The sequence below is a fragment of the Chlorocebus sabaeus genome, chromosome 23 (genome assembly GCF_047675955.1).
Source record: "Chlorocebus sabaeus isolate Y175 chromosome 23, mChlSab1.0.hap1, whole genome shotgun sequence".
NCBI lineage: Eukaryota > Metazoa > Chordata > Mammalia > Primates > Cercopithecidae > Chlorocebus > Chlorocebus sabaeus.
In genome coordinates, this window is record NC_132926.1 from 39,047,799 (window position 1) to 39,062,482 (window position 14,684).

General features: G+C 41.5%; 1 protein-coding gene across 7 annotated transcripts in view; it reads right to left on the reverse strand.

Annotated features, from left to right (window-relative positions):
- The window catches only part of ARHGAP26 (Rho GTPase activating protein 26), a 460,619-nt gene that overhangs the window by 93,664 nt on the left and 352,271 nt on the right, over positions 1-14,684 (reverse strand). For all 7 annotated transcript variants that reach the window (XR_012090832.1, XM_038006566.2, XM_008014813.3 and 4 more), the window contains one exon: positions 2,256-2,394. Coding sequence is in view for 6 of the 7 variants with exons in the window: in XM_038006566.2 (XP_037862494.1) it covers positions 2,256-2,394 (139 nt within the window). In the remaining variant the exon portion in view is untranslated. The remainder of the gene's footprint in view (positions 1-2,255; positions 2,395-14,684) is intronic.

Genomic DNA, 14,684 nt, shown 5'->3' on the forward strand with positions numbered 1-14,684 from the left:
AGGCCCTATTGTTCACACTCTTCCCCTTTTGCATCCCCTGTCTACCATCTGCAGACATGGACAGAGCAGCTTGCTCTGCAGCTGAGACAGTCCTGCTTTCACACATCCTTAACTTTCATCCGTTGCCTTGTGTGATAAAATTAATCTTGGACAAAGATCTAGTTGATTTTCTCCTCATCTCCATCATCATTCTTATGAGCTCCCAGACAATGCTTTAAAGCCTGTTCCAACGCTGCTGCTGCTTCAGTCTAACTACATACCCAGCACTATTTTAAGCTTAGGGGAATTTACCAATACTGTCTAGCCTCTCCTAATCTACACTGTACACTGATTAGTACAAAACATTAGGTGACCGTGGCTGTCCTGGAAACCTGAGAAGCACATTACCCCATAGCCTGATGCCTCATTCATGCAGCAGGTGTGAGTGAGGCCAGTTCTGTTCCAAGTGTTCCCTGGTACACTCGCAGGGTCCCAGGCCACGTGCAGAACACACTGAGAGTGACCCCAGCCAGATATATTTAAAAGGAACACAGGCCACTGTGAGAAGGAAAGCCAATCCCAGGACAGGGTCAAAGTCCTGAAACCTTGTATATCTGTTGACCTAGAAATTCTTCTAAGAATTTATCTAAAGAAATGTTCATGAAATAAGAGCAGATTTAGTTACAAGGATGTTAATAGTAGCTTTACTTATAAAAGCAAAATATTTGAAACAACCCGAATGACACTAAATATAGCAAGGTACAGCCACATGATGAGATTCAATGACATCTTTAAGTGCAGTAAGGGTTTTGGGATGGGGAAGGTTTGCTTTTAGGAGTTATGGTAAGGAAGGCCATTACTTTAGAAATACAAGGGGATTAAATAACCACCTTTTTTTTGTGACACGAAGAAAGATACCAATCCAGATATGAAGCCTCTCCTCTTCAAGGGACTGTCCTGCCTCTGTCCCTCTACTGTACCTCACAGAAATGAGTAATAATAATGATGATGATGGCAATACCAGTGCCATCACCACCCAGCATTTACTGAGCACTGACTCTGCATCTGGCAACGTTTGAAGGGTCTTAATCCTCAGAATGACCCCATGAAATAGAAAGCATCAACCCTATTTTGCAGAAGAGGAGAATGGGGACCTGAGATATCAGGTAACTTCCCAAGCCACACATCGCTGATGAGCAGCAGAGGCAGAATCACACCCAGACGACCCAGGCCAGAGTGTGTTTAACCACTGTGTTCCGCTGCCTCTCTCAGTGTAGGTCTCTCTAAGGAAGCAGCTGTGATGCTGACTTACATTTGTAGTCACTTGTCTACTTTCCTTACCCAGTTTTGAACTCCTTAAAGCCAAGGTCCCATGTTGATATTCCCAGTCCCTGGGAGGTGTCATGTAAATGTCAGCTGCATGAAAGAACCAGACTTGGTTATCTGTGTGTGATTAAACAGTAACCAATAATGGTAGTAGCAGCTCTCAGTAATTGGCCCTTGCCATGTCCCAGGCCTTATGCCAGATGCTGAAATGCATAATTTCATTTAATGCACATAACTTCCTATGAGTGGGTCCTCTTATCTCGATTTTACAGATGAGCAAACGGAGGCGCTCTCAGAGCAAAGGCTGAAACAATACTGTATATTTTAGGGGTCAGTACCTGATCATTGCAAAGAACTCAGAAATCCTGAGATGAAAAACAGATGTGATATAATTGTGGTGATAACACGCTGGTATTTGGAACAAGTGGGGTATTGTTCCCTAATTAATTCACTAATGAATTTCAAATATTTTTAGGTGTCGACTCCATGCCAGGCACCATGAGAGGTGGAGTAAAACATCAAGCTGAACAAGGTGCCACCCTCACAGAGTCACATTCTAGTAGGGCATGTGACTCACACTAATGGGTATTTCATTACAACTGAGAAAAGGAAAGCACACTGGCTCTATGGGAATTGCTAACAAAAGGGGAGCTGAAGAAGCAGTGCCTGAGCTCAGCTCTTATTGTGTCGGAGCAGGAGGAAAAGAGACTCAGCTGTTTGTTCACAGGAGATCTGGAAAGAGAATCCTCAGTGGCAGCCCTTCCCTTTCATTCTCCCGTCCTATCAGGGTTACTCAGCAAAGGCACCTGGGAGGGCACAACGATACAGTCTTCAAGGACACAAAAAGCCAGCAGCACACAGAGAAGAGCTGGAAGTGTCCACCCTGAGCCGCGGCAGGTAGCATGGAATGTCCCTGAATGCCGCGCTGGCCCTACGCAGCAGAGACTTACGTTTCTCTGCGGACTGAACGGTGTGGAAGAGCGTCAGGGGCCTCTCGCTGCAGGACGGGGGCTTGGAGTCACTGCTCTTCTTCCGAGACAGGTGCAGCTGGGCATTGGTGAGAGGCATATCGGGCACGGTGTTAAATATCTGCAAACAAAGTTTCACAACAAGGTTACTCACATCTGTGAACTGGGAAGAAAACAGGCCTGAAGCAGTACAACGGAACGCTTGGCAGTGTCTTGGAATCAGCAAGAAAAGATCTGAGAAGACCACTGGCAGTTGCTCAAGACTTCATTTTAAACATTTCTAGGAAATGGCATTAAACATTTTCTTTTGGAAGCTTATCCCAGAGTTTGATAACCACCCACTTCCATTTCTAACCTCTTCTGCCACAATTTCCACTGAGTGGCTTTTCATTGTTCTCTCCAGGGAAACAGAAAGCAGCTGTGCTCAGTAGAAGCCACTGTCTGTTAACAGCACTTGAAGTTTTTGACTACCTTTGTCCAGAACCAATGAATCAAAAATTCCTTTATCTTTCTTCATTGGTTCTAAGTTCTTAACAATTACTTCATAACTTTCTTAAACTGTGAAACATGGATTTAAATAACATTTCATAAAGGGCCCCAGGGCAGGGCACCATTTCCCAATCCTCATCAGTTGTCCTCAGCTGCAGCATCCTTTTCTAGTTCAGCAGTTCCACGTTATCTGTGATGCTGAGCTTTTCCTCGTTTATCTTGATAAAAGTATCATACGCATACACACACACACACACACACACACACGTACTATGGACAATTTGAAAAATGCAGAAAAGTCTCCAGAAGAAAACAAAAAATTATCCCGATTCTACCACTTAGAGATAACCACTGTAAGCATTTAGGTCTTATTTAGTTATAAGCTTTTTTTTGGAAGAGGGAATTTTATTCTTCTAAAAGTTTATGCTAAAAAATGATAGACAGAAATCATGATAACTCTCATCTTTATTTCTACAGATAAAAGTATGGCAGACTTTAATAATTATAATAGCTAATACTTACATGGTGCTTACCATGATTATAGTAGCCGCCACTTATTGCAGACTCCCTTAGGTACCAGTCATCATACTGTGTTCTTTTCATGTAGCCCACTCAGTTCTCAGCAATCCTGAGCAACAGGTAATGTCCTCAGCATTTTATAATGAAGAACTAAGTCTCAGGGAGGTTCAGTAGCCACAATTGTAGATACAATTTCAGAAAATAACAGTTTTTTCCCCCAGATTCCTTTTTAAATGCATACAATAATACTGATGCTCATTCATTCAATCAACACACACCTTTTAAGTATCTCCTTTATAGTAGGCACTCTGGGTGTAACAATGAAGGAGGCAAACATGTTCTGTGGTTAGAGAGTCTGCCTTCCTGTAGCTATGGTTTACTGAGTCCTTGTCACACCAGGCACTAAGTTAAATGCTTTATATGAATTATCCCAGTTGATGTTAACACACACTTTTCATCATTGAAATTATATTCTTTATTCTGTTTGTATCACATACATTTCATCTAACATTATACAGTATTTCCTCATTAAAAATATCTTCAGACATGATCCTTAATGGCTGCATAACACCCCCACTATATATTGAAAAATCAAAATTTATGGATCCATTCATTACCATCTCTTACTCTTTGAAGTTGGTCTCCTCCCTCCTGAGTTTTCTCCTTCCTAACAGTCTCTGATGTGTCTAGGGCCACTTTTCACCCATGAGTGGCCCTAGACACATCAGTCTTTCTCATGGTTCTCTCTCCTTTTCTGTGTGCATTTAAAAACACAACTCAAAAGCTGATATGTAGGAAACAAAATCATAAGAATTATAAGAATTTCAGCCCAAACAGCTGCTCTCCATGGGTTGGCGGGTCCTCGGGCTCCAATGATGCCAGCCAGCTGGTTAAATCAGTCTCACTCCTAAACACAGCTGTCTGAAAACAGCAGTATCATATTTTCCCTAGAGGACTGAAAATTTTCAACAAGATAAACTGAATCACTACACGTAGCTGAGTTCAACTGGGGCAAGGGAATAAGAAGAGAAGGAAACAAAGTAAAAGCAAGAAAAAACTCCTAACTTCCTGACCAGCTGGGAACCCAAAAACAAGTTTACCAGTGCTACAAACATCTCCAGTCTCCTAGTGAGCCTCAACAACAGAAAGAAAAGCTCAAGGACTGCAACCTCTAAGAAGCTTTCTCCTACTCTTTATTTGGTCATCCTCAGGTGACAACCTCACTGTGTACCATTATCATTGACATTTAAAAATGGCTACTAAGTATGAGTTTTGCACCTGCCAGGCACTGTGCTAGGCAGATGCATCCCATGATGCATCTCTAAGCTGGAGGCCAACAGCATAGCAAGTTGGATGGCTATCTCACAATGAGAGATTGCCTGCCCTGCCACACAACTAAGTAGGAGAGTGACCGGGAGTGAAGTCCCAGGGCTGTAGCAGCCATTCATTTGGCTAATCTCCAGGCAATCTTCACTACAAAAGCTGTTGTCCCAAACATGCGAGGATGAGTTTCAACCTAACAGTGTCTTCTAGCACCTTTCTGCCTCTGGCCTCAGTTACAGCACCTTCAGCAATCCCTAGCTAAGAGCATTTGAAAATGAATTCTGAGTTAGTGATAGGCCTGGTTCTCATTATTTTCCCTCACATCCTGCTTTGCCTCTGGCCTCCCAATTTTGTCTCTTTTTTTCTAATGAGTTATTGAAAATGAGCTCCTCACCCAATTACAATGGGAGCAAAAATAACATGGACTTCGATTTCAACTGTCAACAAAAATGCGAGCTTTTACTATTTCCTGAGAACTGTAGTAAATGCTGGAGAAACAAAGAAGAGTAACTTGTGAGGAAGGACCATGGCTTTAGACAGATGTGTGAAAAATTGCTTCCAAGATAATATTTATATACAGCAGAGCAGGAAGAGACACGAGAACAAATGAGGGAGAATTCCATTCTGCTCATCAGCTGTTTCCTCTAAAATAATTAAGTTATTCAAGCATAAGAGAATCAGCTCTGCAAGGAGATTTTTGCCATGGGCAAGAGCCATAGTCCCAGGGGCCAGTTCCCTGGGTCTCATTGTGAGCCAGGCCCAGACTCCTGAAGACCGCTGATAGGGCTATTCTCAGGATCAAATGAGATAATGTGCAAGGAAGCACACAGCAAAATGTCCAGTGCCAGACATGTGATTATCATAATTACTATTACACGTTCTTCCAAGGTACAGGGTGCCTTTGCAAATTAGATCAAGTCAGAGCAGATGACACAAACTTTCATTAATGACTCTGGAAAATCATTCCCCAAGTGACTGTTGTTTATTTAACTCTGACACTTGAACACATGCAAATTGTTTAAAAAGCCTGTTGACTGTCTGGCCACGGGTTTGCCTCTATGCTGAAAGCTCGAGTTGGGATTCTAATGAGAATCTGAATTATTCACAACTTTGTTGGTTATTCCAATCCTATTTCATTTTGGAAGGGATGATTTCAAGATAATCAAATGAAGTTTTCTTCAGTCTGCGGAGAAGAATCACTGTGCAAATGAGCCTGCTGAATGACGGAAGCAGGAGCTCATATAACCTATGAGCTGTGGATTTATGGAGCTCTACCATGTGGCTGGAACAATCTACTCATTTCATAGAGACTTCCCAAATTAACACAAAAGGGGGAGATTTATTTTCTGCCCCAAGTGCCCTGTTAATACTGTCCAAACTCACAAACTAATTCCGACTTAGTCAGGAATGTCTTAGAGATAAAAGTAAGGAAGACTGTAAGCCTTCTGGAAGCAATTGGGGAATAAAATTGTAAAGCAAAAATAGAACTCTGGGTAACTCTTCCAAGTATCCCCAATTTCAAGCTTCCTGTAAGTGGAATTAGCAGATCCATAAATACCAAGTTACTGTTTCGCCTTAAGCTGCGAGTAACAGTGGTCAGGGGTGGTTTGGCCTCCGCAGTCAGACAGACCTGGGCCGATCCTGGTTCTGCTTCTCATTCAGTAGGCAGCAGCACCTACAGCTACATGGACCTCACCATCACTGATGCTGACATCACTGCCTATCATCACATCAAATACAGGAAAGGATCTTAAGATCATCATACGGGTACAAATGAAACAGGCTTTGGAGCTAGATGGACTAGAGTTCAAATCCTGACTTTGCTACCTACTAGCTATATAATCTCAGTCAAGATAATTAACCCTTCTGTGTCTGTTTCCCTTGTGCAAGTGGGGATCTAATATCTGCCTTACAGAGCTACTGAAAAGATAATACACATAAAATGCTCAGTGCAGTATGTGGCAAAGAGTAGGCATGAGATGGTGATGGTATAAATGACAATAAAAACACAGAATTTGAGCACTTATGCTAAGTCATTTACATGGATTATTTTACTCATAATAACCCTGTAAGGGAGGTACTATTATTCTTGCCCTCTTGAGATGAGAAAACTGAGACTCCCTGAGATTCACTGATTTGTCCAAGGTCACACAGAGAAGGAGTCCAGCTGGACTGGGACCTAGATGGCTTGACTGTCTGGGTCTTAAGCACTTGTGGTCTTTATAGCTACCATTAATTTGAGAGACAGAAGACAAAATGGGAAGATGTAAGTTTTGGAGTCTGGCAGATCTGATTTTAGTCACTTACTAGCTCTGTGACCTTGGGCAAATTATAAAACTCTCTGACCTTCAGAGATCTTATCTGTAAAAAGTCCTAGGGCTGTGGTGAGGACTGAAGCACCTAATACAGTTTGACATTCAGTATTCAGAAGATATTACTGTAGTCAATAAAAAAGGAGACATACAAGAAGGGAAATAACTGGAGATTCAACAATGGATTATTTGCAGTCAGGACATGAGGATTTAATTTATAAGTGTAAATTTAATTACTGTTCTTTGCAAAACATTGATCTTAACTGCTTACAGCAACGGCAGAATTTCCTGTTCTTATTCCCTTGCACCGTCTACAAAATTTAAATTTCACTGATTCCCCTCTGGCCCATCTTGACATTGCAGAGCATTGACACTTGTGGAATTTGTTCTTATCCATGTCACATACACATTTTTAGACCTTCTTCAATCCCATCTGTCACATGCGCCTGCAATTTAAAAGGATTAGGAGTCTCCCTGTAATGTGTGTGGTGTACTCTTTATTGTGTGCTGTGATTTTTATGGGAGGGAAATTAGGTCATGATGAAGAGCTCCTAGTCTATAACTGCAAAGTAGCTCTGAGACAATAAATCAACAGCAGAGGCCTGGGGATCACAACGCAAAACAGAAAGGTTTATATAAGAAATGAGACTGAGCATGTTCTCGAGACACAAATGCACCAGGGCCCATAGTAATGTGGGATTGGTTTGTTTGACGCATTAGGAATGTAGACCTACCACTACTGAGCACAGCTCGCTCCTTCTCATGACAGACAATGCAGCAGAGGACTGCATGGTTCAGGAGAACCCATAAACCCAGCACCTTCACAGTGGAAGCCAGGCAAGTCTTAGCAGGGCTTATTTATTGTAACTGTTAAGAAGCCAAATTCAGAGGCTGTAGCTGCAGAGGTTTTTTAAGGACAGTTGGAAGTCCTATGCCCTGTTGATATCAGCATTTTGGCAGAGGGATTAACAATTTAGAAAGTAGTTTGGGGAGTTGCATTAAAAATCTCTCAAAAGGAACCAATTACATTTAGTAACTGAGGGTATATATAGACAGCCTGGGTAATCCATGGAGAGCTGTGATTTTCCATATCTCCAGAAAGATTCTATTTCCTGTTCTCTTTGCTGAGAAAGATGGATAGATGAAAACACAACAACAATCTCCACCTTTATTTGAGTAATACTAAAGGAGCTTCACAATTCAAACAATTACTGGTTTATCTGGGATTTATTGGGGGAAATACATGTGTTCAAATGCACAACCTACCTTATCACATTAATGAAGAGTACCTTACACAGCACTTACCACTAAAAAAAGAAAATAGCCCGGTGGCAGAAGCATTCTAACCTAACACACAAGTAAATCTAGCTTGTTTCTGAACCCTAACAAGGAGAGGAACAAAAAGAGTACAAGCAAGAACCATTGGAAGGAAAGTCAACAAAAAATTTAAAAATAAAAATTGATGAACAAACTACAAAAGCCGTGACCACGGGACAACATTAGCTTCCTGAGTAGGCAAGAGTACCAACGACTACCTCAACACAGTGAGGCATCCAGGCATACCTTTTTATTAATTTCGCATATCAACAACTGTTTGAAATAGCAAAGAAATAAAACGCGACTTCTGAACACCTGTCAGTTGCCAAACCAACTATATTTTATTAATGGATGCACATTTTGTGCACAAAGTCCAGAACTAGCGCAATGGATTTCAATGTTACCAATATTTTGGTAAAAGCAGATCAAGGCACATTGGTGACCCAAATCAACTCAAATTGAGCTAACTACATTGTAAGGCACTAGCATTTGACCAGGAATGCGAGGTTGCTTAGGATTTAGTCCTTAGTCCAGTTGTCAAGCAGGGTCATCCATGATTACCAGCTCCTCTCCTTGACATCTGAGGTTAAAAGTTAACACATTAAAAAGGGGCACTGATCTTTGGGGATTTCTGAGAATTAACAGCTCAAGGATCAACACTCTCACCTCTTCCAAAGCTAACTGATGGACTGGGAAAGGAATTATTATAACTTACTTTGTCAAACATTAATAGGCATCAAAAGAGGCAATGCTGACAAAAGCCTGCAGTACATAACACATAAACACACATACATCCTGCTCCATGTACAGAAACCCTTTCGAGTGCCACAGCCACAAGAAACAGCATGGACTGTTATAGAACAAGTGCAATCCTACTATTATGTGTTGGAATTTAACAGCAAGGGGACACACACACACACACACACACACACACACAAAGTAGCCTGAAATTTCATGTTGAACCAAAACTATGAAAAGCAAGCAGTTTGTTTTCTTGATAAGGTTCGCCTTCTTAAACATCTAAAATTGTCATCGTCATTAGCAAGTAAGCCTTTAAAACACTAGGTAAAGAGAAAACCTTGTAAGAAATATAATTTCTGGGCTTTGAGATCTTGGACCATGACAGCATTCAATATTTTGTTTGTTTGAAAATCTTAGCTAGAAGCATAAAAATATTGGTTGCTTTTACCATAACCTTAAGTTTTTGCCTACTTCAGTTTTAAGACTCAGTGTGATAAGGTATGAGTTTGGGGAAAAGATTCTGTTCATACGGAAATGGTAATTTTGCATAACTGACTGCTACCTTAACATAGCGTGGGAAGAGCCAAAATCTTTGCCATCTGAGCTTTCAACTCTGAAACTTGACTGTAGGTAAAAAGAGCTACACCATCAAATCTACTCTTTAGTTCTCATATAATTCAAGGAGAGTCCAGCGTATGGATCATTAATGGGAAATGATGCTATGAGCTAGTATTTCCCCTTAGGAAGTCTGGCAAAAGAAACAAATTAAGAATCTCTCTCTACCCTCCAAGCAAAGCCTGTAGGTCAAAGGTGACACTATCTGAGCTGCAGGTTTAGAACAGTATGGTTAACTCTATTGTGTTGCTATTCATTTAATGTGTGATTTTGATGTCAGCAATCAAAGTACTATTTGGTTCAGCTTCAAGGGATGTCTTTCTAAAGTGCTGACATAATCATTTTAGCCTCTACTTGGAAACCTCTGAGAGCTCCCAGTTTTCAGAAGTCAGTTCAAAACCTTTTCCTACAGCTTTCAGGACCCTTAGCAAATGGACTGAATCCAGCTCTCTGGCATCATCACCCACTACTTGCTAACAAACAACCCACAGTCTTTCATAACCATGTAATTTAATACAAACAACTTGATTAATGCTGCTCCTCTGAGTGGCTGTCCCTCCTATCTCTACTCTTTCTCTGCCTAGAAAACGTCTATTGATCTGTCAGAGCCCAATGCCATTAGAATTAAATTATTTCTCCTCAGTGATGCCATAACACTTTATTCATCTTACTGGAGGTCATTTAACACACTGTATGACAGTTAGTTCTATCTTGATAAAATGGGGGTGCTTTGAAAAACCTATTCTACTTATCTTTGGCCAATGGTAGATATTCAATAAATGTTTACTGCATTGACAGAGATTAACTAGAGTAGATTTTGAAAGCTTGGGTTCTGAGAGTAGTACTAAGTTCAACCCCTGTTCCTCTCCTAATCAGCCGCTTCTTAAAGTGTCTGCGCTTCAGGCTTATAATTTGTAAAAACAGAGCTAAAAACATTAACCTTACAGGGTTGCTGTGAAAATTGAATGATGGGTATAAAGCTGCTTGGCACAATATCTTGTAAACAATAAGCTGTAAGTAAAAGTTAGCTATTACTATCATCATCATTATTATTTCTGGACTGTATTCATTTAAAGGATTCATTCATTTTAATTGAGTAAACAATCAGTATGTATCACCAACATAGGAAAAAAAACTTCCATGAGCCCCCAAACATAATATCATATCTCGTAGCTGTTTCCTCTCTGTCTCCTCCTAATGTAGGATGTTTATTTCCCAGAACTGTGCCAAATACTGCTTCCCTCCCAGGTCTGTGACAGAGGTGGAGGACAGAGGTTCTGGACCACTGTGACAGGGTAAGCAGGTCGCTAGTGCATTCTATCTGACCAAATTCAAGTTGTGTGTGAAACGCATCACTATGGTTCCCAGGAAGAAGACATAGATGGATTCTCTGGGTTGTGGGGAGAGGGTGTTTCTAGACTTGCAGGTACTATCTTGAGGGCGTGTGGATGTGAGTGACAAAATAAAAGAGATCATGTTCACTATTAACCCTCGGCTGAATGTCTAGTGTTAACCCTTGGAAAACAAGAGAAAGACACGCAGGCAAAAACAGAAAAGATTGTATGCCTTAGCTAGTTAGAACACAGAGGTCTCTTACCTTCTACTGAAAAAGAGGTGTTTTACCAGGTTAAAGAAACTGAATTACCCACTTCTCTTTCCTTTTTCTTTAATGCCAATGTTTTTCCAATTTTAGATATTTATGAGTTGGTTCTCCACACCCAGGCTCACAAAGGGCATTTAAGGGCTAAAACTGTCACTACCACCAGACGCCTGAGGCCCCTGGTTGAATAAAAAGTGGCAATGCAGAGAAGAGGCGGAAAAGCACTCTCCATGAAAACACTGAGTTGCTACCCAAGCTCAGCACAAGCCGCTGATAAGAAAGCAGAGTCATTCCTAAAGGGAACTAAATGCAAACTTGCTGGGTACCGTAGATCCCCTGCAAAGATAACGGTCAACAATCCTCCCACGCCTGTGTGCACACATTGTTCCTCCCACCCAGAGGCGGCTTCTCACTCCCCCCGCCTTGAATCTGGCGGGACTTGTGACTTGCTTTGGCCAACAGAATGTGACAGAAATGATACTTTGTTCCAGGCCTAAGCCTTAACAGCACTTGCTGTTTCTGTGTTTACTCTCTTGGAAGTTGGAGCTGGACTCCTGAATGATGGGACAGCACCTGGAGAGAGGGGGGTCTTGTGGAGGAGGATCAAGACATTCTGGTCCACAGCTAGTACCAAAGTCCCAGTTGTGTGGTGTGAGGACACCTTGGACCCTCCAGTCCCAGTCAAACCACCCCAGCTGATACCACAAGGGGCACACATGAGCCCTTCCCAAATTTCTGACTCACAGAATTGAGAGTAATAAAATAATTGCTATTTTAAGTCACTAGGTTTGGAGATGATTTGCTACATAGCAATAGAAAATTAAAACAGGCATCTTATGGCTCTCTCCATCCCTCTGTCAATGGAGTGGCTCCAATGGCTAGATGCCTGGGTTTCCACACCTTCTTTTCAGCACCATGCTCCATTTATTCCTAGAGCCCTCCTAATGATTATTCCGAAGCACAAAGTAAATACCTTATATAAAATGTTAACATGAGAGAATACTATGCCAGTCGCTAAGGGGGATATATACTTCAGCCCTGCAGTGGGGCTTGTTTCAAGCAAGCTTGTTTCATATGAAAAGGTGCTGCTGGAAAGCATTTCTTCAAGTGGGGTTTCAGGATTTTGTCTAACTTTTGACACTAAAGACTAGACAGAAGAATAGTCACCCCTAGACATCTGTGTGTGTGTGTGTGTGTCTGTGTATGTTTCTATTATAGAAAATTAAAGCCAAGTCTAAGGAAATGCTTGGTAAATATTAACGAAGACCTTATGTACTATGAATTTTTATGTTTTAAAATATTTTATTTATTTATTTTAGATGCAGGATCTCATTGTCACCCAGGCTGGAGTGCAGTGGTGCAACCATAGCTCACTGTAACCTTGAACTCCTGAGCTTAAGTGATTCTCCCACCTCAACCTCCCATAGCTAGGGCTATAGGCATGTGCCACCACATCCAGCTGATTTTTCATTTTTATTTTTTGTAGAGATGGAAGTCTTGCTGTTTTGCCCAGGCTGGTCTCAAATTCTTGGCCTCAAATGATCCTCCCACCTTAGCCTCCCAAAACACTGGGATTACAGGTGTGAACCATCGTGCCTGGCCAACACTATGGATTTTAAAGAGTAAGTCTCTGACAACATCCTTCTGAGGACATAAAATTGCTCTGGATTTGATGGCTAAAGTTAAGTTCTATTGGCAGGGAGTTTATACAAAGTATTATCGCCAGAAAGCCAGAGGCCAGAGCATAGCCATGGATGCTTAGAATTGCTGTGAGGTGAACACCACAGACTTCCAAAGAAGACTGAGGGAATATTTCCTTGCTTTATACTGGGCTAGGCCTGAAGCTACACTGAAAAAGGAGTCAAGATGGCTTATTCCAGTTGCTTTCACAAAGACAACAAACCCTATGAATATGAAGGACGACCTTCCCAGAGTAACGTACATGTACTGTTCTCAGAAGTCATATACCGTGGCTTTGGCAATATTCTATTAATCACATAGGCTAGCTCTATTCAGAGGTGGAGGGGGCTACACAAGGGAATGAAGACTAGTGGACAGAATCACTGGGAGCCATGATGGACGCTGCCTGCCACATTCACCCAAAACCAATGTACTAGTGCCTACCGAGGAACAAAACACAACGTCCCTGCTTTCCTGAAGCACACATGCTTGGAGAGGTCGGAAAGCCAATGGATCTAATCATTAAGAAAATTTTATTATATGCTCTATAATTTGTGAAGTCCCATGTGTTAAATAAAATTTACAGGAGGCCATTGGTTTGGACTGAGCTCCTGCCCTAGGCTCAAGAGACCAAACCAAAATGCAGTCACTCCTGCTGAAGTTCTTCGCCGTCAGGCCAAAAATAAGTTGTTTGTCTGACCTTCCAAAAAATGAGGGGAGAGATAACAGGCAAATCCCCAGGCAGGCCAGTTTTAGTCAGCACATAAGGAAGTCCCCTCTGCTTTAACTTTTACAAGGAAAGTAACTTTAAAACAATTAATCTGCTTTTTGTTCTCTTCTTTAGCCCTTTTCTGTCTATAAAGCCAACCTCCTCTGCTCGGCTTACTGGAACACTCATTCTATTTTACAGAACGAGGTATTGCCCAATTCTAGAATCTCAAATAAAAGTCAGCTAATGTCTTTAAACTTGTTGTGACTTTGTCTTTTGATATATGAAAATAGACAACATGGAATAAAAGGAAAAGGGAATGGTGGAAGTTGGGATTGTAATTTCAAACAGAGACATCTAGGTAGGATTCACTCAGTACACTTGAAGGAAGTCAGGAAATATGCCATGTGGTTTTATGGAAGAACAGTGTTCCAGCACTGGGAACAGCAACTGCGAAGGCCTGAAGTAAGAATGTGCCTGAGGTGTCCAAGAAACAGCAAGGCAGAAACAAGATGGCTATAGGAGAGATGCAGGAGATGAGATCAGATAGTAACAGTAAGAGGACAGCGACTATGTGGGCGAATGTATAAAATGGGAAGCCACTGGATGGTTCTTAGCAGACAACTGATACTATCTGACTTAACATTTAAAAAAGTCTCATTCTGGTGACTGATACCAGAATTGACAGGCCAAGGGTAGAAGAAAGAAACAAATTAGGAGGCTCTTGTAAATAGTCAGACAAGAGGTAGTGGTGGCTTACAACATTATCAGTGTAGGTGGTGAGGCATGGTCAGATTCTGGAGTTACTGTGCATTATTAATTTGCCATTCTAGGCAAAGTTCTTATTTAAGAGGAACAGCATTTTTTATTAGATTCCAGATTTGTTGCTGCCAAATGGTGCTTTAGGGAACCCTGCACAAGTTCTGAGAAGCTTCATAGGGATGTGTGCGTAAGAGCAATGAAGTGGGTCAGAGGACTGAAGCTTTATGTCCCCTCCCCAGTTTCATAAGGGCAGCTCTGCATGAACATTCTTCAAATTGGGGGATGAGGAAAGCCTTCAAAAGAAAGACTAGGAACCCCAATTCCCCAAAAGAAAAGACAGACCA